Consider the following 26,476-nt stretch of genomic DNA (forward strand, 5'->3'; position numbering starts at 1 on the left):
GGTGAACAGTTAAATGGCAGCAGAAATATGATCTTCTGAATCAAACAGAGCTGTCAAAAGAGAGAAGTTCTGGATGGGGAGGGAGGGTAGATTAATAGAATGATTTCTGCACTTAAAAAATATCCACTGTTTCCTTGCTTTATAGCACAAATGAGTTTTGGGAAAGTCAGAGTCAGAAAGTCATTAAACTCATCACTTATTTCCTTCACCTACATGTTGAAGCTGAACATGGTCTTCTCTGTGCTTAATGAGATGAGGTACTGGGCCCACAACTTTCAACTATCCGTTCTTCCTGATAAATTACATTTAATATAGAAAAAATGGCCATATTATTTGATGAATATGATGGGAAAAGTAGGACTGAACACTTTGGCATTCAGTCCTTTAACACTAAGTATGAGTAAAGTGAGCATATTTGCATCACCGTACAAAACTTCATTTTTAACAGGAACAAAAATGTTTTAATTCATGTATTAACATAATGTAATGTTTTAAAGATAAACTCAAAATACAAACAGACAATTTTTTATTTTAATAAATCAGTTTCACAAGAATCAAACTGCTCAATATATGGTATGTATGGGCCTTTCTACCACTAAGGACTGGATTTGTCAGCCTACATGTAAAGTAAACTGATACATTCCCAGTCAAGTTTCCTGTGCAATAGCAATTATGCATAGCCCTCAATGCCATGGAAGCTCATATCTCTAGCTTTCTTGCTCCACCACTTGAAAGCTCAGTCAGACAACCAAGGTGAGAGTCTGCATTGTATAAAGCCAAAGTGGAATTCACAACCGAGGGGAATAGATGCTGTAATTGGGTGTTGCCCTGTGGGCTGAAGGCCCCCCTTCCATGACTCAAGGCAAACCTACACAGCCTCTGGACCAAACTAAGGATTGCCACAGTGAAGCACAGCCACCACAGAAACAGAAGTTAGCCACATCACAGTGGTATTGGGCATGTGCCTGTAAACTCTGTTTATTGTTGCTGAATTGCCCATTCACAACATGGGACAGTCTTTAGCAGAAGTTCAAAGTGAGGCTCAAACTCTTGCCTCAGGATGTCTAGTGAAATAACTTTACTGTTTTACCACTACTTCAGTCATATAAAATAATTACACAACCACAATAGAATATCTAATTCTCTTTCAAAGTCCTAACAAACTTGTATATTTCTCTCTTTCTCACCAAGACTGTGGATCCCCAAGTCCAATAAAGGTATCCCTTGCCCTGAGATAGCTCTACAGCCTATTTTTCCCCTCTTTTCTCTCATGATGCTTATCTCTTTCACAGGACAAACTTCGAAGCCAATTCTATTTTCTCCATAACTCTAATGTAGAAATTCCTAGGTCAATTTCCACATCAAGCAATATAATTTTACCCTCCAGAAAACTGAAAGCTGCTTTCTGATTTAATCCTATTGTGTGTAATTAATTTGGAGACTACCTACAATATTGGGACATCTTATTTATATCCCTAAAGATGGACTTGTGTGCCAAACTTTAGCTTTTCAACTTTGAAAATTGGGCCCTAATTCTTTCCCAAAGGATCCTAATCCCAAAATGTTAGAAATAAATATCAAAAGGAATGCATAGATAAAATGTTCTGTTGTTTTGTAGCTTTGTCCTTCTGCTTCCTCTTAGGGGGGCAGGGAAGTGTCACAATGATAATTGATATAAACAACAAACAGGCTAGTGACACCAGCTGTAAATCATAAATCTAGGCATTCAATTACTAATCCCATAAGCCTCATTTATAAGTACACCAACTGTTGCATATCCAATTCATTGTTGCCATGGAAAACTAAAATGCCTAGAAATATTTCCCTGATAAGTCTTTACCAGTACAGAAGGGACGTAGACTGAAACTGTTTAATTAGATTGTGTCTTTATGTAAATTTACCGTTTCCTATAATCCTTGCTGAAGCCACGCAGTAAAAGTTACCACCACAAAATCACCTAAATGATCCAAGTGATTTCCTAAGGAGCAGTTCATTGCTGGTTGCTCAGGAAGGCTGGCGTACCTCTGCGCTGGGATTTCAGTGGCTTGTAAGTGTGCAAGGGTATGTGTGATGGCTTCCTTTCACTTTTCTGGTGATAAGTCTTATTACTCTGACCCTGTCAGCAATCTTTACTTATTCTACCACAGCAATCTCTTCCAAATGATCTTGCTTATCCTATATTTACCCAGTAAATTATAATAGTATGCTTTGACTTATGCTCTAATTCTGGAATCAGATCTGCTTAAACAGACCTCTAATCAGATCTCATGTTTATTCCAACCCTTTTAAAACTGCAACACTAATTGTGAATTATCATGCATAAAACTACTAAATTGCTGCCAAGATCCTATATCTTTATAATTAAATTTTTCTCTAATGTCCCCAGCAAATATTCTGGGACAGTTTTATGATATTCTCTTGCTTCATGTTTTTTACTGTGTTCCTTTTTCTGAGAAATATTCCCTATAATTTTATTTATTATTTGTTAATATGACACAGTTGACTGAATGGAAGTATTTTTTGGCTACCAGTCCATATAAAAAAGGGTTGGCATCCATCTGACAGGACTAGCGGGCATGATTCAAAATAAAGAGCAAGCTTTTGTTTGGGTTGCAGGATTCATGGACATTTAAACTTTGCTTATGGAGTTGTAGGCCAGAAAACTCAGGAGTCTGTGCTCTAATTGCAAGGCCACAGGTTAGTCTTTATTCAGGGTTTTCTCCAACTTGTCTATTGAAGTTAGCTGTGTGCCCTGGGCAGCCAAGAGAGGAAGATGTGTAGGGCCAGGAGAAAAACAACAAGATAGAGCAGGGGTTGTCAACCAGGGGTACATGTACCTCTGGCGGTATTTTGAAAGGTCCTTGGGGTACATGTGGGCAGGCGGGGATGAAGCGCCACCACCCCACACTGCTGCCTCACAGGAGCAGGGCCTGGGTGGGGCAAGACCAGAGCCACACAGACACTGTGCTGCCGCTGCTCCTCAGAGACAGCCCTGCCTATGTGGGAAACCTGCGGGACTGATGGAGAGAAGCAGCAGGCTCTGGATCTGGCAATAGAGGAGTGGAGAACTTCCCCACTGATGAGTTTCTTAGTCTCCCCTCCCACTCTGGGTCTCCTCCTCACAGGTGGCTACACCCTTAGCTCTAGTCCCTGCTCCTCACAGGATCTGCTGAGTGTTGCCTCTGGTGGGTGCCCAGTGAAGCAGCTGGGGTTGCAGGGAGCCACCATCAGGGAAGCGAGGAACGATGGGACAGGATAGGGTTAGTAGTTTGCCCCACAGCAGGAACGAAGGCAGCCATGAGCTGCCATGCAGATCCAGCAGGGAGCTGTGGCTAGGGCAGGGCAGGGCAGGCAGGCTGCCTGCTCCCACAGCTGCTAGCTAGAGGGAGGAATGTGGAAGACCTGGACTGGAAATCCAGTATGATTTGTGCTGTGTAAAACTGAGGGCCTGAAAGTGTGCTGGAGGGAGTAGGGGCACAGGTAACCCTAGAGGACTCAATTTTCGTGAATCACACAGACCTGCTGGATGCGTCCTCTTCTGGTGAAGTCTGTCTTAGCCCTACATGTCTGTGCAGCTCTTTGGGCACCAAGTATAAAGTGTTCCAATGTAGAAAGATATAAGCAGCATGAGGATCATCTAATTGCTAGTTTACGTACATTGGATACTATATCCTATAGGTGCCAGATAGTGTGTAGTTGCAAGTATGCCAGGACACAGAGCTCGGAGAACAAATAGTCTTAATAACAACACAAAAATATAATCAACATGCCTATCACTGATCTATCACTTTTCTTAGAGTGTGATGTGTCACTGTCCCACACAAGGTAGGTGGAAGCTTGTTTTTCTAAATGACTTACATCAGAAAATAATTCAATTTGAACAATGTGGCTGCCTATCTCATCATAGGGAAAATCATGCCATGTCTTTTTTTGAGGTTTTTTTTTTTTACTTTGGAAATCTTGATTGATCTCACAACAGTATAAACATAACTCCCACCGAAAGCTTAGGGGGTTTAGAGCTTATTTATAGTTCTAGAATAATTTTATGACATCATTAGCATATGGGGATGGGTCATAGATGGCCTGGCCTAATGATCCAGACACTGAAGAGTGGCTGGGGGGCCAGAGGCTGGGACAAAATCCTGGAGCCAAATTACCAAGTCCAGGAGGAAATCCCGGTGTAGCATCCACAACACGTTACAGTCAGGATCTGGAAGGATAGAAGATGAGCTATCACGTCTGAGGGGAAATCTACAGGTCAAAGTCAAAACACAGAGCCAGGGTCAAGGACCAGAACCCAGATCGGTTAGCAAATCTAAAGCTCAAGTCCATGAAAAAGACAAAAACCAAGGTTAGCAACCAAGAAAACCAGAGAGCGCAAGAGTCAGGAGGTTTGCCACAGCAGACTAAGTCAGAACTTTCAACTGGTCTGGAAACCGGAGCCAGTCCGGCCACTCGCTGTTCCTAAACTGATGCAGAGTTGTTGGCTGGTAACTTTCTGCAGGTGTGGCTGCTTAGGTACTTGACCTAGCCTGGCCTTCCTGATCAGGTCTGACAATTGGAAGCTCAAAAATTGAAGGGAAAAAAAAAGTGGTTTTGATGATTTTGAATTAGAAAGTTTTCTCTCATCAACAGGTACTTAAACAAAAAGTCCTTTTTCAAATATATTGGGAGGATGAAGAAGGCGCCGGGTAATGTGGGGCCCCTGCAGGATATGCGGGGCAATCTGGTGGTTGCGTCAGAGGATAAAGCGGACCTCTTTAACCAATTCTTCACCTCCGTTTTCTTGTGCAGGGACCGGGACTTCCCTGCTGTGATAGAAGCCGGACGCGAGGAGATCGCCTTCAGACCTCAGGTTGGGGAGGACCGGGTTAGAGAGCTTCTGGAGGGGCTGGACGCATTCAAGTCAGCGGGTCCGGATGCTCTCCACCCCAGGGTGCTGAGGGAGCTGGCTGGGGTTATTGCAGGGCCCCTGGCACGGCTCTACGAGCAATCGTGGTGCTTGGGCCAGGTGCCAGACGATTGGAAGGTAGCTAATGTGGTCCCCATCTTCAAAAAAGGGAAAAGGGAGGACCCGGGCAATTATAGGCCCGTCAGTCTTACCTCAATCCTGGGGAAGCTCTTTGAGAAGATCATCAAGGAGCACATTTGTGATGGGCCGGCATCCGAGATGATGCTCAGGGGCAATCAGCATGGATTTATTAGGGGGAGATCATGTCAGACCAACCTGATTGCCTTTTATGATCAGGTCACAAAGGCCATGGATGCAGGTGTCGCGGTGGATGTAGTCTTTCTGGACTTCAGCAAGGCCTTTGACACCGTCTCTCACCCCATCCTAATTAGTAAACTAGGCGACTGTGGCATAGATGCCTACACGGTCAGATGGATTGCAGATTGGCTGAAGGGTCGCACTCAGAGGGTGGTGGTGGATGGATCATATTCGACTTGGGGGGAGGTGGGTAGTGGAGTCCCTCAGGGCTCGGTCCTGGGCCCTGCGCTGTTCAATGTCTTCATCAGCGATCTTGATGTTGGGGTGGAGAGCAACCTGTTTAAATTCGCTGATGACACCAAAATTTGGGGGGAGGTGAGCACGCTAGCAGGGAGAGAGAGATTGCAGAAGGATCTGGATAGGTTACAGGGGTGGGCAGACAGGAACAGGATGCGTTTCAATACGGACAAGTGCAGGGTGCTGCACTTGGGTAGTAGGAACCAGCAGCACACTTATACGATGGGGAACTCCCTACTTGAGAGCACGGAGGCGGAAAGGGATCTTGGTGTCATTATTGACTCCAAGATGAACATGGGCCGACAATGCGAGGTCATGGTTGGCAGGGCTAACCGGACCTTGTCGTGCATCCACAGGTGCATCTCGAGTAGAGCCAGGGAGGTGATCCTCCCCCTCTATGCGACGCTGGTCAGGCCGCAGCTGGAGTATTGTGTCCAGTTCTGTGCGCCCCATTTCAGGAGGGATGTGGACAACATGGAGAGGGTCCAGAGGAGGGCCACCCGCATGATCCGGGGACAACAGGGCAGACCCTACAGTGAGAGACTGCGGGACTTGAACCTATTCAGCCTCCACAAGAGAAGGCTGAGGGGGGACCTGGTGACCGTCTATAAACTCACTAGGGGGAACCAGAAGGGTTTGGGGGAGACGCTGTTTCCCCTAGCCCCTGCTGGCATAACAAGGAATAATGGGCACAAGTTGATGGAGAGGAGGTACAGATTGGACATCCGAAAAAACTACTTCACAGTCAGGGCGGCTAGGAGCTGGAACCAACTTCCAAGGGAGGTGGTGCTGGCCCCTACCCTGGGGATCTTTAAGAAGAGGCTGGATACTTACCTGGCTGGACTCATTTGAGTCCCGTTTTTGTTTTTAGGGTGAGTGGTTTTGTTTGTGTTTTTGGGTTGTTCTCCCGCCCTGGCGGGGGGTCGGGCTAGAAGATCTATTAGGTCCCTTCCGACCCTGAAACTATGAAACTATGAAACAGTCATGTCCTACATGAGGATGATGTTGGAGACAATCAAATTCCTGGACCTGTTAATGTACCTTTGAGGCTTTTGTGTTGCTGTTTTTCCTTCATGTAAAAATGTTGCTGTTGAAATAGTGATTATTAAAAGAAGCTGTAAATGGGTTTGGAAGGGAGACTGCCTTAAATTTTGCTCCCCTTGGAGCCACATCCAAGGACCTCCAATGGGACACTGATGAAGGAGAAAACAAAACACAACTCAACTGCCCAAAGACAATGGAGCCAAATAAGTGTATGTAGCCCAGGTAACTTGGGTATATACTCTCCTTCACCAATTGAAGGGGATTGTTAGCTGGCAGGTGTACTGTGGGGTGGGAACTGCAGACCGCTCAGTTTCCCCCCGTCCCTATAGAACCAGGCCAGGACAGTCAGGGAACTTAACTATATACACATTTATTTACATTAACTTATCACCAGGGAAAGGAACATGGATATAAACATATGTACAATATATATATATATTTATAAGATATCTAAACCAGTAACATAAACAATATCCTTTGGGTAAATGACATAAAACCAGTGTTCCAGATACAGGTAAGTCACAGGTAAGTATCTGATTTGAAACAGATAAACCCCAAAGATAAACTCAATCCCGAGGGGAAACCCCAATGCCCTTGGGCTTTTCCCAAGCCCTACAAAGAAGCTGGTAACTTTAGGGGGCCCTCCCAGTGAGACTTCCCCTTTCAGGAGCACTTAACTAACTGGGGGGGGACAGGGACTCCCCTCCCTTGTGGGAATCCTCTTTTCACTGCAATTCATGGCTCCCAAGCCTGGAGGGTGGTCCTCGTCCTCTGCGCCAGGTTGCTCTCTCGCCTGCACTGGGCTTCGGGGGTGGGTCGCTGTCCCCTGGAACGGAGCTCCACTATGCAGGGCTTCTGGGGCCTCTGGCTTGGCCCTGTCTGCTGGCTCAGTAGCCCAATCACCGTCTGGCTCCCTGGACTCAACTTTTTGCTATGGGTCGGAGGCCTGGGCTGCCTCATGCAGCACCAGGCTCAGTCCACTCCCGGACCCTCCAAGCAGCGCCTCCTGCCCCGAGCTCCCAGCCTCGTTCCGGGGGTTGAGGACCTGAGCTGCCCAAGCGCTCCAAAGGTCCTACTCCATGCACTGTCCTGTGCACCATGTCTCTGGCCGCATGCCAGAGGTTGCAGACCTGAGCCGCCTCACACAGCTCCCAGGGTCTGGACACCGTGTGCCAGGCTGCACACCAAGAGCCTAAGCAGCGCCTCCTGCCCCGAGCTCCCAGCCTCGTTCCGGGGGTTGAGGACCTGAGCTGCCCAAGCGCTCCAAAGGTCCTACTCCATGCACTGTCCTGTGCACCATGTCTCTGGCCGCATGCCAGAGGTTGCAGACCTGAGCCGCCTCACACAGCTCCCAGGGTCTGGACACCGTGTGCCAGGCTGCACACCAAGAGCCTAGCTGCTGGAGCTGTCCACCGTTCCCCACTGATGGAAGTCTTCAGGAGCACTTCTGTGCTACTGCTTCGCCCTGCTGAGCAGCTCTCCTCAGCCCTTCTAAGCCCTGCTCTTCTCTCTTCTCTCTCCCATATGTGCCTCCCTCATGCTGGGCATGCAGCTCCTTTTATATGCTCCAGGGCTCTGCCCCTGAAGTCTTCCAGACCTGAGTGTTGCAGTCTTCAATCAGGTCCATGGGGGGAAGGGAACTCCTATCCCCCTCCCCTTAGGAAAGGGGCGTAACTGAACTCCTCTCACTGCCTCCTGACTGGCGGATGAGCTCCACCAATCAAAACAGCAAGATTTCAAGCCTGGGACTCAACCCAAGCTCCAAAAGGCAAGCCTGCTACATGTGTGCCTACAGATGTGACTGAAAAGAGGTCTATGTAGAGGTAGACCAGTAGGATATTACTTGTCCCTTATGTTTCTTGTCCCCAGCATTCAACTGAGTTTGTAAAAATTGTGTCCGATCCAATAGGAATGAACTTTTTATAACTTGCACTTCTCACATTTGCAATCTAATGCAAGTATTATTTTGCTGCTACCTTTTAGCCATATTTAGAGCTTGACTAAATAAAGTTAGTAGAAAAAATGTACTGGAAGTGCACACTGTGAGCTAGACTTTGATCTGTTCTTCTGCAGGATTGTCTAGAGAAAACACAAAGAGGTACCCACTCGTACATGTGCAAGATATGACAAATGGAAGCTTAACAGCTGATCCTATGAGCAAATTCTTTATGGCATATTGGCCTACTGAGCCTGGCCACTAAACTGGCTGCAGCAATATTTGCCAGTCTTGTGGTAGCAAAGAATACACAAACTGCTCTTGAAGGTGTTGCAAGGAGGCCTCAGATGTCAGGAGATAGAAAAATAAAGGCTGTAAATGCATTCTTTATTTTACTCTTGATGCATCCATTAATTATATTATTTTAATTGTACTAAGATATTGGGGATACCACTCAAATGCAGTTGTTTCACACACACTATATGTTCGTACAACTTTGTAAGTTTTACCTTGTATATACATGGATTCTGTCATTTATACAAAATATAGTTCTGAAACATTTAAAATGAGTAACTAAATATGGTAGGTTAAATATTCTGATGTGATATTGTTCCTTAAAATAGAACAATATCACATCAGAACATTTAACCTACCATATTAGTTACTCATTTTACTTGTTTCAGAACTATATTTTGTATAAAAGATAGAATCCATTTGTTCTATTTTAAGGAACATCTAAGAACCTCACAATCTTTAATACAAAACATTCATGGGAGATGGGAATGAAAGCTCTTTTCTATTTTTATGAAAGGGTAAATGGAACATAGAAGAAATTTTCACAAAAGCCTTTTCCATAGTCACAGAGAAAGGACCTTGTTGCATCTTACACTTAAGATGTGTTTAATTCAGATCATAGCAAGCATTACTATGAATCAAAGCTTTCTGAGCAGTTGCACGGTAATGCTTACTACAATCTCAGCCCTCTGGACAGGGCTGGAGCTGGCTGTGCAGTTGACAAACAGTTGACTGTCAGTCCTAGCCCTTTCACTGCCCTGGAGTCCTGAACTGGCTCCCAAGCAGCTGTTTGCTGGTACTACATCAGAACCAGTGAGGACCTCTGGTATTTTCTCTGTGGAGCAATCCTACAGTAGCATAACACATATAACTTGACATGATCTGAAGACAGTTCTTGCCAGAAAATATCTTAACTTTAGTACCATACAATAGCACTTAGTACATGTTTTCCTCCCTGAACACATGAATGCTTGTGTTTTAAAGTAGTTAACACATCCTAAGTGTAACATGCGACATGGACCAAAGGTCTCTTCCTCATACATACCTGATCAGTGGGGGGGGGTGGGGGTAGCAAGAGGGGCAATGACCCTAGGTGCTGAGTTGGGAGGGGTGCAAAAAAAGCAGCTGCTACTAGCAACCACACATTCACAATTGGGAATGCAGCAGCAACCAGAAATTGCCACTTCCACTTTGCCCTGGGCACTCGGGTATACTGCTACAGTTGATCATGCACATGTGTACACATACAACTACACATTCACTGAAATCAGGGAATATAAAAATAGTCTGACATATTCTACATAGATAAAACAAAGATAAATAGGGGAAAATGCAAGGTAATAAAAAGTAAACTCTTGTACTCACACTCAGCCTTATGGAATCTCAGGGTATGTCTATGACTTCTCTTCAAACCTCCTGCTTCAGAGTGTGCCCTTGGAGCACCTATTTGTGGGTTTGGAGTATGTGAGCAGGAGCAGGTGGATGAGGTGTGCTCAGAAACTTCCTGGCCAAGGTACCTGGACAGTACTGCATTAACATACACTCACAAAGTAGGGGTTTGAACTGTTGGCAGGAGGCCAGATGATGATATTCTGCTTGCATCATATTACATCTTGCCCGTAGACCTTCAGATACATGAAGTCTATTGGGCTAGGGGCAGAAGTTACACATAAACCAGTTTAAGTCATCAGAAGCTAGTTTAAACCTGTAACAGAACAGAAGCTCAGTGAACATAAACCAGTTTCAAAATTGCTGAAACTCGTTTAAAATAAGCCTGGTTGAATGTAGTGTCAGCCTTAACTGATTTGATTTCTGCCCCAGACCCCTTCCTGGTTCAAGCTAAATCACAGTCCCGCAGCATCCCAACATGCTTTCCAGCCCTGAGCTGGGCTGTGCTATGAGGAGGGTTGGGGACTGGGGGGGCAGGAACTGCCTGCCCCCTTGCCCCCTGGCAAAACTTGACTGGGGTCTGGGGCCAGGGAGAGGACTTAAACTTCCCTCCATCTCCCCGTCACCGCCAAGAACAGAGCTACCCTGCCAAAAACTTACTGCTGGCTGTGACTGTGGATTACACATCCCAGAGGCACCTGGAAGCAGGAAGAGGAAATGATAAGCAACCTGCAGAGTGCTACTGTTGTGATTCTGGACTGCAAATCCCAGAGACCTTGGGGCAGCAGGAAGAGGAAGCAAACACACAGCCCACACTGGCTATGCAGCAGAGAGCCATGTTCTAGTGCCCTCTGGCTGCTGGCCTGAGCCACTGCAGGTATGTGACTGCATTTCCCGAATCAAAAGTGAATGTCTGTCCAGTTGTTTCTCAATTTAATCTCTGCATCTTAGACTAACCTGCAAAGACTGAATTGATTCATCCTCAGGCTTTTTGAATGTCTGTAGTTAGCCATGGAGGTTAGTGTAACCAGTTTGTTCATATGTTTGCTGGTGCTTATGTTCAGGTTCTAAGATGCTTTGCACTGAGTGTTACATTCCCTTAGCTTTAAACACTGTCCTTGTGGTATAGCAATCGGCACTGATACCCCCTTACACCATTCCCCATCTGCTATTGCTCAGCAACAACATACCAGGGAAAAATGCTGCCTTTGTAAATCCTTTAGGAAAAGATTACTCTGAGAAGATGATCAAGCAAACAAATTATTCCAAATGAATGGTGGCAAGAGGCATCTACCATGAATCAGCTCTTCCACATCAACTGCTTTATATGTCTGCTCCTATCTAGTAGTAACTAGAATCTAAACTACTTCCCTTCACTCCTTTAGGGCCTTGTTAAACATTCATTTTAGGCAGCTCCTGGAGCTCGTAACCCCTGGAGTATCCACACATTAACATGTGAAACTAGTTTTAAGCACACTTTAAGCAGCTTAAAGTTGTGCCACTCCAGGGCAGGTTTATCTCTGATCTGTGTTATAGTTTGTGTTCATTAATGTGTGACCACTCTCCATGGATGAGCCATCCAAGTTGCAGCCCACCCCCCCCCCCCCCCCCCCCCCGCCCCCACTTCTGCGTGGATAAACTTTCTCCCCCCTGAACTCTACTGCCTAGGAGGCAGTTCTGGCTCCAAGCCAACTCCCCCTCCCACTCCCAGGAGTGCAATCATGTAAAAAGAGCCTGCAGGGCACATGCCAGCTAGCCAGATGCAGGGCATTGGTGGGTCCAGAAGTGAGGTCTCTGGGAGGGGTGGAGGGATAACGGGAAGGGAACAAGGTAGAGGGCTGGATCAGGTCCCCATGAGCTGAGGCTTCCTTCCCAAACATGGGCAGTAGTTCCCCCAAAAGCACCTTCCCTCACTGCTCTCACCTCCCAACCACCCCAGGAAGCATGACCTGCACCCCAATACCAAACCCCAATTTATTAAAACATGAGACCTCTAATGTACTTATTTTTTATTTCTTTTTAAATTATTTTTTTACTCCTTTTTATTTTATCTGTAAGTGGCTGACTTCCTTTCACCACTCTTCCCCCACTGACTCTTTGCCTCTCATCTTCATGTTCCTGCCACTCCACCCCAAGCCATCTCTCACACACTCCCACCTAGAGCAGGGATAGAAGCCTGTCCTAGCTCACCAGTGACAACTCACAGCTATAGTTCCAAGTCAGGCCCATGCTCACCAGCCCTCTAGTGGCAAGTTAGAGCTGTGAAGGTGGAGGAGAGTTGGCGAAGATTTTTAGCCTTAAGTTGTGACTGCTCCAAACTTGACATAGTACTAACACAGATAAACATTAGAGCAGCTCAAAGTGCAACATATAATAAGGCCCCTATGGTGTCCATACCCTCAGGGTAGAGTCTCTTTTTAAAGGAACTGTAAATGCTAGTTTGTTGTTGTTGTTATTATTTGAGGTTATATCATTTTCTGAGAATCTAAAGGCATTTTTCATAGGAAACAAGAAAATTATACTGTTTTAGATTTTAGAATCAGGTGAATTGAAAGGGATGAAATCATAGCTTTTCCTAAGGATCCTAATTTGTGGTGTCCTTTTAGATATTGGGGGTCTGATTTACAAAACAGTTCAGCATCCAGTCATCCGTAGGAACTACTTCACAGTCAGGGCAGCTAGGATCTGGAATCAACTTCCAAGGGACGTGGTTCTGGCTCCTACCCTGGGGATCTTTAAGAAGTGGCTCGATGCCTACCTGGCTGGGGTCACTTGAGCCCAGTTTTCCTCCTGCCCAGGCAGGGGGTTGGACTTGAAGATCTACAAGGTCCCTTCCGACCCTACTTCTATGATTCTATGATTCTATGATACTTTGCTCAATTTGAGACTTTTTTAAAAATAGGTAATTTAGTTTGACATTAAACGGGAGCTGTAGGCTGCATCCTGACGAGCATGACTGTGCAGTTTGTGTTGCCACAGGCACATCTTCAGTACCACATACTGCACATTCAGTTGTTCTCCGCACTGTAAGGGAGCAGTGTGGAGGGGGTTTTTTGACCCCTGGGGTATCCAGAGGTCAAAAAAACCTGTGGAGAAAAAAAGCAGAGCAGTGCACTCATGGGCAGTGCACGGCATGCAGCCCAGCTCTGCTCTTTCCTGAAGTAATGCTACAGCTGCCAACCAGGCTCTGTGTGGCAGAATCGCCACTACTGCAGCCAGTGCTGGCCCCAGTCTCCCCTACTACTCCTGGGGTAACTTGCCATGCACCAGAGTGTGCATGGCGCAGGCATTCCCTGGAGACAACTAGTGGCAGCACAAGGTGTGCCACTACTAGTTGTCCCCAGGGAACAAAATGTCCCCATCATGCGTGGACATGGTCACGGAGATTAAATGCCCTTTCTTCTACCTCTCTTTTCATAGAGGAGCCTGCATAGAGCCTGACTGGGAATGGGTCCCTATGTACCTAGAAAGAATCTAAGAAGATTCACAAATATATACTCACATAATTTTTCAATGCAAATAAACTGTTCATTCACCTCTCATAGTATCTTTTCTGCTTGTAGAGGCAAAGCAAAACATTTAATCACCTTTCAGTCCATTTTTTTAGTAACAAAGATTAAACATTATCCCTGAAGCCTCTTTGGAAATTATTTTTAATGAAATCTAATAAAAGCACTGGGATTTTGGCAGGCTGCTATTAAGAAGATTTTCTTCTTCGATAGGGACAGACATTCAAAAAGCTGGAGCCTGAACTGATTCAACCTTTGCAGGTTTGTCTAACCTGACTAGATTGAACCAATTTGCAAGTGACAGACATTCCCTCTGGACTGCGGAAATGCAGGCAAGTGCCTGCAGTGACTCAGGCCAGGCGGTAGGGGGTGCTAGAGCATGCCCTCAGCTGCAGGGAAGCTGTGCAGGGAGTGGGGGGCAAGGCCAACCTCAGCAGTAGCCTGAAGTGAACTGGCTAGGGAGGGGGTTTAATTCCCCCCTCCCTGTCTCACTGGCACGGATCCAGACCAGGGTCCGCCTGGCACTCCCCACCTCGCCACTGCAGTAGCAGGGGCAATGGCATGGCCAGAGGCTGGGCGGCATGGCCCCCTGAGGCAGAGGGGTCAGGGATGGAGTTTATTCCCCCCCACCCCTGGGGAACCACAGCAGGGTCTGCCGGCTCTGACCACCACTGCTGATTGCTCCCTGTGTGGGGCAAGTAGCAGAATAAGCTCCCTCCCTGCCCCCTGCACCAGATGATAGAGGGAGGGGGGAAATAAACCCCCTCCATGCCCCAGCACCTAAAGGGACCATGCTGGCCAGCCTCTGGCCATGCCCCAACCACCGCTGCTGGAGTAGTAAAGGGGCAGAGTCCTGATGGAGCCAGCAGCCCCTTTCATGGTGTACCAGAGCACAAGCCTCTTCCCCACGAGGGGGCCAAGCTGCAGGCAGGAGTGGGATAGGCAGAGCTGCCACAGACTGCATGGGGTGAGTGGAGGCACCAGGGCTTGTAGGGGTGGCCAAAGCCCCCACACCCATCCTAGCGCTGCTGCTGCTTGCCCCGCACAGTCTCTGGCAGCTATGACCACCCTGCCCCAGTCCTGCCCCTGCCCACAGTGCAGCGCCCCCCACCAGGAAAAGGCTCACCATCCGAGACACCATGAGAGGGGCTGCTGCCCCTGCCAGGTCCCTTCCCCCTTGGTGCTCCAGCAGCAGGGATGGGAGTGGGGCCAGAGGATTGCCAGCACAGCTCTTTTAGGCTCCAGGGCGCAGAGGGGGTTTATTTCCCCCCTCCACTGGTGTCTCGTGTGGGTGGGGCAGGGAAGGGGCTTATTCTTTCATTCGCCCTGCACAGGGAGTGATCGGCAGTGGCAGTCGAGGCTGGCAGGCCCTGCATTCAACCAGGTTTATCTCAAACCAGTTTCAGCCATTTTGAAAATGGTTTATGTGCACTGAGGTTATGTTCTGTTACACATTTAAACCAGTTTCTGATCACTTAAATTGGTTTATGTGTAACTTCTGTCCCTAGCCCCATAGGAAAAATCCTGCCCATAGCACAAAGCCTGAGTAACAGATAAGGGAGCAGAGACTGTTTTACAGCTTCCCTTATGCTCTCAGAGAGCACGTCAAGATGAGCATGGTCGTGCAGCATATGGCACTGCAAACATGTTTTGCACACTGTAAGGGCATGCTGGCTGAGCGTGCACTGTGCCAGGGTTTTTTTCCATGGGTTTTTTTGACCCCTGGATATCCTGGGGGGGAAAACCAGAGCAACGCACGCTCAGCCAGCACGCACTGCCAAAAAGTGAAGGCAGGCTACCCGGAGCTGCGCTCTACTGCCAGCCAGACTCTACATAGCAGAATCACTACGGCTGCAGCCCCAGGAGGCCCCCAGGATCCCAGGTAAGGCTGCTGGGGCCAGCACAGTGCTGGCCCAGCCTCCCCTACCCCACCTGGGACAACTTGCCAGACACCAAAGCATGCATAGCACAGGCATTCCCCAGGCACAAGTAGCAGTGGCACAAGGTACACCGCTGCTACTTGTTCCCAGGAAACCAAATGTCCACGCATGTCTGGACATTCCCAGAGAGTCTTTTTACCCCTGAAATATGCAAATCCTTTTACTCCCTGCCTCCCTCCCATGCCTTTATGTAGGACTAAAATAATGTTTTCGGGGCATGGTCCCCTAGCACGTAGGATTTGTAGGCATTCTATGTCAGGGCCTGCAATACTGCTTCTCTCAACTTATGCAGAGAGGAGCAGCACTGATTCAGCCTCTGTCCCTTTCCACAGTCCCTGGAAGAGGGTTTCCTAGAGCTCTTACTGTGAAGGAACAAGTAATTTTTTGTTGCAAGTTTCCAAACATTCTGTATCTAACTTCAGCCAGTTTGGTTTAACAAGGAACTTTTATTTTGGCCATGCATAATTTAATCTGTTTCTTCCTGACAATGCTACCATTCTTTTGGTCACCTCGAAATTCTCTGCTTTGTTTTCACCTGCTGGAAAGTAGAGAAGTACCTATGGAAGTGTTCTTAACTGCTTGGGGTTCTTCAACACTTATGAGGCCAGAAGAGGCATAAGTGAAGCCAAACAGTTTTGAAAATGACAAATACCAGCAAACCAAAACTATTTTATAACAATTATTGGGGGAAATAAGCAATTCAAGTTCATTTCTTTGATATGTAACTTTATTTTTGTATGATATTTTTTCCGTTCAAACTATTGTGTCCTCTTTCCGTGAATAAAGAAAGATATGTAACCTATTACAAGAAATAAAAAAGGAAAATCTATGATATCTGTCTTAGTTGCATAATGAACGTATATCTAGGTCACATTTTAATTACAATTCACACCTTTATGGACAGTGCTGATCAGCTAAAAGATCAAGGATTTAATGGTCATGGAGAAATTGAGATAATCAGGCCACAATGTAGAAGAAACGGTAACAGTACACATTATTTTATACCCTCTGGGTGCATCTACACTTGAGCTTTACTGTGGAACTGACTAGTCTACACATGCGCCTGTATTTGTGCACAATAAATTTAATTAACTCCACTGTAAGTTAAGTACTATCCTACAGCTCAGTATTTACGTGCACTGAAACACAAGTAGATGGTGACTAGTGTTGGCCATGTCAGGAGAAGCTACAGTGCAGGGGCAGCCTGCCAGCTAGGCCCACACTGTAGCACCCTCGTGTTCTAGTCAACCCCTCCACAGCACGTTGAGCCAGGGCAGAGCAGTTCTAGGCTGGCAGACTGACCCCCTGAGCATCCTGCTAGTCAGGGATGCTCTGCCCCATCTCATAGATTTCAGAGACATTAGGGCTGGAAAGGACCTCATAAGATCATCAGGTCCAGCTCCCTGCCCAAGGGGCAGGAAGTCAGCTGGGGTCAAAGGATCCCAGCAAGATAAAAGTCCAAATGTTTGGAAAGGGAGGAATAAAGTTCTCCTCTGTTCCTAGCATAAGAGACTTATTGGGAGAGGGTCTAGATTATGCCTTGGGGTCCCCTTGGTTCAGCTGACTAAGGGAGACCACCATTTGTGCTTCAGATTGAGGGAAGCATCCCAAGTTCTTGCAGTGGGTCGAGTACCCCTCAAGGACTACTAGGCCTGTGTTTCCCAGGGGGCACTGGGCCAAGATCAGTCCAGATTCTGGGTGATGGTGGCAGTACACACAGACTTGCAGGTGTGCTCCAGGAAGGGGGGTCAGCCAGAGGTGAGGCACCTCCAGGGAGGCACTCGGAGCCTGGAAGGTGGTTGGGTGCAGAGAGGTAGATGGCTCAATACAGGAGCATCCCCTACTGGCCCACCACAGCTCCCTCACAAGATCCATGCCAATGGTGGGCATATATTCATCTTCACCCTGGTGTGGTGGGAGAAAACTCCCTGGGGTTCATTGTCTAGCTGTATAGGAACCAGACAACATGGGTGAAGTTTTACTGCAGTATATTTGCTCGAGCAATGACCATAAAGCCAGCAAAGAGGCAAAATGGCTCCCCTTCAAGGGTGGGGCGAACTTTTATACTTTTTACAATAAGGCAAGACTAAAGGGTTAACAAAAACAATACTTGGGCGGTACTTCACAGATCTTCATAACAGCATATTTCTATTAAGCTGAACTAGCACTTTTTAAAAGCTAAAAGTTAAGTAACAGTAACATTATGATACGTTAGCAAGAACTTGCAGTGCTAGATACTTCTTAAGGACACGATCACTGTACTTAGAACAATGGCTTTTTTGTTTTATCTTGTTCCCTGCTGTAGCTGATTTTTACGAACCCCGACACAGATTCACTTGCTGCATTTTACTCAGAAAATGTTTAACACAGTTAAATGATTACTTGACACAAGCAAAGGCTTAGCTATCATTCTTCCTTGTGGTCAGTGGCATTGCTAGGCCACAGGTCATACCTTGTATTCAGCTGTAAAGCTAATACTTCTTAATAATCTAAATTATTGTTAACCTAACAGTATGCTATCAGAAAACTATTCTATTTCAGGGTAATAACAAACATGCTCACCACAGTATGACACTGACTGGCAGGGTGGTCCCTTTGGGCTGGTGAAAAACCAATGCCAAGGAACCATTAATCTCAATGTGCTGTGTGGTCCAAGGCAGATGTGTAAGGGTTGTGCCTGGGAACAATAAACTCTGGTGCAAACTGCACTAGAGTTTATTGCTACATGTTAATTGCACATGTAGATGCACCCTCTGTTATTGAAAGTGCTCCCATCTGGCATAGTAACATCAAGTATTTATGCTGTATACTGTTTTAGACTGTATACAAGTATTTATGTTGTAGTCAACATCAAGTATTTATGTTGAACACTGTGACATACTTTTAGCAAATTGCCCACTCTTTTTGCAGTGTTTGCACAGAACTATTCTCTTGGGTACCCAACATAAATTGTAGTCTGTGTAGAGATGTCGTGATAACATAATTACCTATTCAGATTCTAAAATCAGGGTGATTTCGACTAGTTGTTCATGTTTTTGGATACTTTGTATTCCTTCATGTACCTTGGCTTAATGTTTTGGCTTCCATCATTGCTGATTCAAATTGACTAGCAAGGAGTATAGCTTTCTCTTGTGTCAGGTGTGTTTCAAGCTGTAAGCATCCTCTAATGCAATTAGATTCTCAATGAGTTAATCATGAGTCGTTTCATCTGCCATGTTTCCAAAGTCAAATGTAGCCACTAGCTTGTGTTGTACTTATTCACCTGGCTTCTGTGCCTGCTGGTGGAATTTATAGTCTAAGCCCACAACCTTTACTGTATTGTTTGTCATACCTAAAGGCCTTGTGCACTATCATTTTTTCTGCTAGAGAGAGGCATTCTGCTCCAAGGCTGAGTATCTGGTCCAGCTCTGTCAATCATGGCAAGTATGTAATTGTCAAGGCTCAAAGCCAAGCAGTAAAAGGTACTGTGAGGTTACCTACACATGTGGGGGGAATGGCACAGGCAAATTCAGGGGTAGCAAGGGCAACCTCATTTCCAATTTGTTGTTTTGGGGACCAAATGGCAGCAGCCTGATCTGCTTAGCACACTCTGGGACAAACCATGGCTGACTCACAAAGGTAAAGAGATGTATAAAGCAATGTGGCTAAAGAAATGGACACAGCTAAAAGTACTTGAGGGAAACACCTCTAGGTATATTCTGTAAGTATCTCTGTTATAGTCTCACATTAGGATGCAGTAGTGTACTTTCTACACTCCTAAATCAGTATTTTGGCATCGCAGACAGCTCCTAAACATCCTTGTTTGGATGTGCTTCTCAAGACAATCTAGTTTTCCTGCATATGCACACAAATTTTTGTTTTAAATCTGGCTGAAAATGGAAACAGCCACAAGGCCAGTCTGAATTGGTCTTTAACCCCTTTTAAAATCTGTGTATTGATTACACTTGGCAATGAATAGCACAGGTGTCCAAACCCCTAGCTCTGCATTTGAAGTGGCATACAAGTATACAGACACACCAGCCTCAAGTTCCCAGGACCTCTTCCTACCTTGTTTCTCCAAAGTCAACATTCTCTCCCCTTACTGGGATGATTTTCCATTACTTATCATCAAAGGCTGTCATTCCAGGCTACTTCTCACAGTAAAAACACTTTCCTTACTAGGAGTTCTCCTGCTCTGCACTGGATAGCTAGGGAATTCCTACTCCCACAATTTCCCAGGCCATATTGACTGCCCTGCCCTGGTGCACAGTTCTTATTGACCCAAGGAGGGTGGAGCCAGAAGTACCTGGCATTCCAGGTCTGAAAGGGATTTGCTATCTGCTGATGAAAACCTGAGCAGTCCTAAAGTATTAAAGTTGATCCCTTTCAAGACAAACAGTAGAAAACATGGGGGCAAAAAAACTTAAATTCTGTTAAATTGTTTCCCTTGACCAGCATTAATAGCAATGCCTTGAGTAGCAGAAACAATAGATGACTTTACCTTTTCATAAACAGATGGTTTGATCTCTCATAAATTTCCCAACTTCTCATTATAGATCAGGAAAAACATTTGAGATGTTAGCATTTTAATAAATAGTGTAGGTATTACAAACCAAAATAATTTAATTGACGTTCCACAGTCCAGTATGGAGTCATGAAGAAGAATATTATGGCACCACTCTGAATCACACATTGCTCTTCCATGATCACACTAAAAGTACCCTCTAGTCAAACATTACACTAGACAAGTCTACTTGATTGAGTACATGGTTTTTCAAGGTGTGCTGCTTTTGAAGTGAAAGAATATACTTTTACTGTGTGTCACAGTTTCAGAGATCATGGTATCTATGTAACTTGTTCATGAACAGTTTGAGTATTTTAGTGTGAATATAAGTAATTTGTCTGGCATATTCCTGTGCATGGAACCAATCCCACAATTTTATTCAAGGAATTTGAGGGAGGTCAAGACAAAAATGTTCTGCCGTGTCTCTACCTGGTGGAAAACAAGAAAATGATACCAGTAAATAATTGAGTCTGCTAGTGACATTCCACAATTATCTGACATTGATTGCTATTCAGGTCAAAATGGAGTACAATTGCATTGCCTTTAGCCTCTTTTACTCAAAAACTTCCATTAGAGTTTTCTAATACAAACTGCCTGACAACAGGTTGGCTTTTAGCTCCCTCTAATGGCTCATTACAGTATGAAGAAGCAAATATGGAAATCAGAAGTTAAGGCTTTCCAAGTCAAATGTGGAGAGATCAGTAAGTAAAATAAATAAAAATGTTTTCTGCGCCAACAATTCCCCAAAAAATCTCATGTCCCTCTGGGAAAAGTCAATCTTTTCCTCATATATTTGAAAAGACATAATTAGTGATTCATATATAAGAAGTGATGCTTTAGATAGTAAAAATACTGTAGAAACTAAATGTAAGATGACATATTTTAAGATTCATATAATTGTAGTAATTGTTGGCCACATGTTTCTTAGCTTTATCTTTTCAATCATGATTGACTATAATCATGAATATTTGGTCAATATGTTAAAAGCAGCTGGATTATGACAGTAAATTTGCATGCTAATATACCATCAGTCTGTAACAAACAGATTTAAATCTGTATCTCAGCATAACCATTCTTTTCATGAAATCTCAGTGTTTTAAAACTACATGTCTTAAGCAAATATCCTAACTGGGTAGTCAGTGGTTAGCAGTCAAAACCATAGAAGCTGAACAGACAACAGGAAGTTGTAGACGGATCAAACTACAACAAAAATAGCATCAAAAAGTTATGCTTATAAAGTTCACTTCAAGATATAGCTCTTATTCAAGTGTAAGCTTCCTGTGGTAATGCCAGATGAAGGTGTTGTAAAGCTAATGTGATGCTTGATCTGTCAGATCCCCATAGATACCCAAGCTGCTCATCCTATTCACAAAAGTTTCAGAGCACTGCCACACTAGAGCAACTGACAGTTGTTAGTGTACTTTTTTGTATAACATTCTTCTTACAAGAGAATGTTATACAAAAAGTCTCAAAGGGCTGAACTGTGCAGCCTTCTTGCTGCCTTCTTCCTGTATCCTTCTTATCAAACTTTAAATTCAAAATGGTGATGGTACAGTGCAATCTGAAAACGTGTTACAAACCATTTATTGTGGCCTCACAGACCACTTGGTGGTCTGTGGACCACAGTTTCAGAATCATTGTGCTAGGGGATAAGCACATAATTGCCCAGGTGTATGCCATGTAAACATGTCAAGGTTGTTATGAATGATCTAACAAGAAGTGTCAACATGTAATTAGAGCTACCATAGAGATACAACTGAAGACCACTGACTAGACTATAACTTCTAATGACTGACATCGAAGGCTGTCTGTCTGCAACCTTTACCTTATCTGAGCTTGGGTAGGATAGCTGTACACATAAAAATAGACTCCCTGAACTGTGAACAGAACAGTAAGGTAATAGACAAGGGAGATAAGAATCATTGGCACTCAGTAAATTTGGTAACGCACTAGAACGCTTGCCTGATTGCAAATGGGATTGCATACATTCTACGCCAGGTAAAATGAGCCATGGCTGGCAGGAGAAGCTGGCAGGCAGAGCAGACCCAAACAGGGTGCAGGGCCTGGGGCAAATCAGTTCATGGGGGGGCCCCACCCTGTTCCCATGTGCCCTGGATGCAAAGAAGCCACCGCCACATGGTGGGGGGCGGGGTAGCGAGCAGCCTCACACAAAGCTGGAGATGGTAGCACAGAGTCACTACGGCCCCTCTGCCCGGCTCTGCAGGACCCCCAAAGTGCAGGGCCTTGGGCGGTCACCCCAATTCACCCACCCCTAGGGACAGCCCTGCTGCCAGGTTAAGGAAGATGCTTATAAACTTTGGTTTACTCTTATAATCCAGTGAACTGTTAGTTTCATAATTATTTATACTGAATTTTAAGGTGATCTAAAAATCTGTGTTGTCTGTAAATAACTGTAGCAATTAAAAGCTTAACTCATCTTTTCCAATACTCTGCATGAGTGCACATCTAATTTTTATTTTCATAGTTTCATAGTTTCATAGTTGGTAGGGTCGGAAGGAACCTGAGGAGATCATCTAGTCCGACCCCCGGCCGTGGCAGGAAAGAGGGCCGGGGCCAAACAAACCCGGCCCGACGCGGGGTCAAACAACCCCGGCCAGATGTCCGTCCAGCCTTTTTTTAAAGACCCCCAGGGTAGGAGCCAGCACCACTTCTTTTGGAAGCTGGTCCAGGTCCTAGCCGCCCTGACAGTGAAATAGCACCTCCTGATGTCTAGTCCGAATCTACCCTCTGCCAGCTTGTGTCCGTTGTTTCTTGTAACTCCCGGGGCTGCTTGGGGGAACAGGGACTCTCCCAATGCCTTCTGGTCCCCATTTTGTCAGTGCTGTTGAAATCAATGCTCAAGCTTAGTTCCATTTAATAGGGAAACTGCACCAAAATTTGTATCTTCAGTGAATATATGCAAAACAACCAGCTTAGAAGTATCATTACCATATAAGAGAGAGTGTTTGAGTCTTGATTTCTGCCTTGAAACTAAAAGGGCCAAGCATATTATGGAAATGCCCTACATTAAAAGAAAAGGGAAAAAGTCATCTTGCACCATTGAATGACTTTTGAAAGAACTAATTTGTCCATCTCTGAAAGGATCTTGCTTTGGGAATTTTGCTTCAGCAACTGAACCAAATCATGTTTGATGTTTAAATAACTTGTGTTTTTTATTTTTCTAGAGAAAATGTTATTTTTGTGCATATATATAAACCCTTATTAATTCTGACTCTGAATGATTTTCAGTGAAGCTGTTGGATGCTGTTGTATACAGAATCTTGGAATATAATATCTTGTAAATGCAAAAAAATCCAACCTGGATGATATTTTTCATATTCCTAAAATCTAACCTCCGAAATCTCAATAGTCCAGCATAAGCTAGGCCATTTCAGTTTTGATTATATTTTTTAAATTAAAATGTCTATCTATCTATATTGTAGTTTCCATTACATTATACAGAAATAACAGTGTGATAATGAAACATTTAGTATATTTAATTGTATGGTACTTATCAGCATTATTTAGCTATAACCCACCAGTAACTTCAGTTTTTCTTAGAATAGGAAAGAATGTGGTGCAAGAAAAATAAATTTAAGTATAACCTGTTGTTTATATGGATTCATATAAATTGCTGAAAGTGGCTAATCCAAAAATCACTGTCAGCCCTGTCATTCAGAAGCACATCCAAAATGATACAATAGGAAATCAAAATGAGCTTCACCCATCTACAGAACTAGCCATCATTATATTTCAGCAAACTAATAACTTAGACAAGTTATTCACTCTCTTGCCTAGTCATGTGCCAGAGTTCTGAGAAACCAATTGATCTTGCTGAATTCACTAAAGGCCAAAAAGATTTAAACTACTTTGGACTGCATTCAGTAATTTCCAAAAATCAAAGAGCCCTAAGAATACCCAAATAGAAGTTCAATTCCAGCTCTACTAGGAAACACCCATGTTGCAGTATTCCAGTACCTCTACTGATTTGAGGGCTTTCTCTTGAATCCAGAGACTGTTAAGTTACTAATTTTATTTATAGATTTTTCTCAGGTCATCATTTATCTTCTACAGTAATTCTAAAATCTGGGCAAACACCTGAAGAAGAATTCCTCAAAAACTGCACCATCAAACCCATGCTCTACCTATGATATATAGATGACATCTTCATCATTTGGACCAAAATTAGTCCAAAATTTGGACCATTAATTAGCCAGTTAATTAGCCAATTAATTAGTCTCTAATTGACTTTCATCACAAATTCAACAATCATCACTATTTCTTGAATACTCCAGCACCAACACTTCCTTTTTAGACACCATAATCAATATCCAGAATGGTAAAATACAAACCATATGCTAGGGGGGCTATCTTAAACTATGTTATTCAGTTTCAGAACAAAGCAAAAACAAATATAACTATTGGAATGTGCACTCATTTGCTAGATTATATATTCAGTTTTAAAAACCACTAACTGGGAAAAAAAGAGCAAAATAGTCGAAAAGTTATTGTGCCATTAGTCCTGTATTCATTATAATGAATTATGTGTCTCTCATTTAGATTCATAAAGGAAAATGTCTTGACAGTTCCTGAAATACGTCACTGTCAGTCATTTCTACACCTTGAGTTAATATTACCACACCTGAGTTAAGGTTAACTAAAAACAGTCTATAAGACTATAGAATAGAAGACAGTCATTACCAGGAATGGCTAAAACAGGGGTGGGCAAAATGCGGCCTGCGAGCCAGATGCAGCCCTGCAGGCCATTCTGTCTGGCCCACAGGGCCCCTAAAAATTTAGAAAATTAATATTTATCTGCCCCTGGCTGCCTGTCATGTGGGCCTCGATGGCTTGCCAATACTCAGTAAGCAGCCCTTCACCCAAAATAATTGCTCGCCTCTGGGCTAACAGATAGCAAAATAGCAGAAGAAAAGATAGTTTGAATAGTGGAACATCAAGACTATTAAAAAGGCTAGAGGGCCATTGACACCTGGGGAGTGGAGACAGATTAGCAGGAATCAGGGAAATGGTGAACTGTGAATTCAACCAATTCTCTCAGCACTGCCTAAAAAGAAATGTGCTGCCCCTCCCAAGCAGTTGATTTTAAAGGTGAGGTGAAGCAGAAAACAAAGGGGAGGAACAACTGTACTACTGTGTCGCCTCTGAATCTGTCCCCGGCTTCAGCAAATTCTGAGGTTCCACACAGTGGCATCAGGTCTAATCTTCTGTTTCAAGATTTGTTGGAGAACGACATCAGCCTATGTTTTATTGGACTTTGCCAACACCCCCCAATTTCTGTCAGTTTCTCTGCTGATTCCACAACATCCAGTAGATGGCATTAGTGTATAACATATTTCTTTGATTCCTCTTATTGGAGTCTTTTACTTTCACTGTTTTCAATGACTGTATGTTTGTATTAACCAGGAATATTAATGGAAATTGCCCCTCCCTGTTTTTCATTTGATAACATTCTGGAGTTTCATTTTCATTAACCAAAGAAAGAGAGGAAAGTTCCATGCATTGTCAATTATGGAGGTATAGGTTGTAGCTGTGTTAGTCTAAGGACACAGTCAGACAAGGTTCTCTGGGTAAATCTGATATCTTTTATTAGACCAACTCAAATAGTTGGAAAATTCCTCTTGCATGCTTTTGGGTATAAATACCCTTCATCAGTTATAAATGCCAATTATGATTGTTTTTGCATAAATTACTAACTAGAACTTGAATATTTTATTTAACCCATTTCCTCTCCTTGGAGAAGAAGAGATTCCAGCTTCCATTTATTTGGGGGGCTTTAGGCATTATACCTCATATGGATATATGGAAAGCCAAGCAGTTTGCTGTGCATGTTTTTCAATTAAAACTTTAATAGCAGAGATTGAGCCATTGTAATTAAACTATGGACACTTATGCTCTTTCTCTGACCTCACACAAATATATTTTCTTTAAACCTGCTAGTTTTGCAGATCATATTATGATTTTAAAATCTGTCAATTTCTATCAATTTCTAAAAAGTCAAAAAGGGACCATAGTATAAGATCCAAAAGGAAAGCAATAACATTAAAGCTGTGTTCAGTCTTTTTGCTGCATTTTATATTTGCTTTTACAAATTGTTATCTTTCTCCAAGAATTCTAAATGCCTAATTTTTTAGGTGAATTTTGTTGGCTCCATTCTAGGACATGTCTCAGAATCATTCACAGTGAAGCATGTGCTAATACTTTCTTGCTAATGACTATAATCTCTTATAACAGTTAGTAAAGGGGTAGTTGTTGGGGATAGGTGCAACATGGCCACAGCCCATGCCTACTTCTTAA

The 26,476-nt window shown here is 44.2% G+C and overlaps 1 protein-coding gene across 1 annotated transcript in view; it reads left to right on the forward strand.

Annotated features, from left to right (window-relative positions):
* The first annotated feature begins 213 nt into the window (after positions 1–213).
* Positions 214–26,476, forward strand: part of LOC102385619 (epidermal retinol dehydrogenase 2-like) — a 76,533-nt gene continuing 50,270 nt past the window's right edge. Inside the window, exon 1 of the mRNA XM_014524071.1 lies at positions 214–257. Within this exon, the coding sequence (XP_014379557.1) occupies positions 214–257 (44 nt within the window). The remainder of the gene's footprint in view (positions 258–26,476) is intronic.

Source organism: Alligator sinensis, unplaced genomic scaffold (assembly GCF_000455745.1).
Source record: "Alligator sinensis unplaced genomic scaffold, ASM45574v1 scaffold999_1, whole genome shotgun sequence".
Lineage (NCBI taxonomy): Eukaryota > Metazoa > Chordata > Crocodylia > Alligatoridae > Alligator > Alligator sinensis.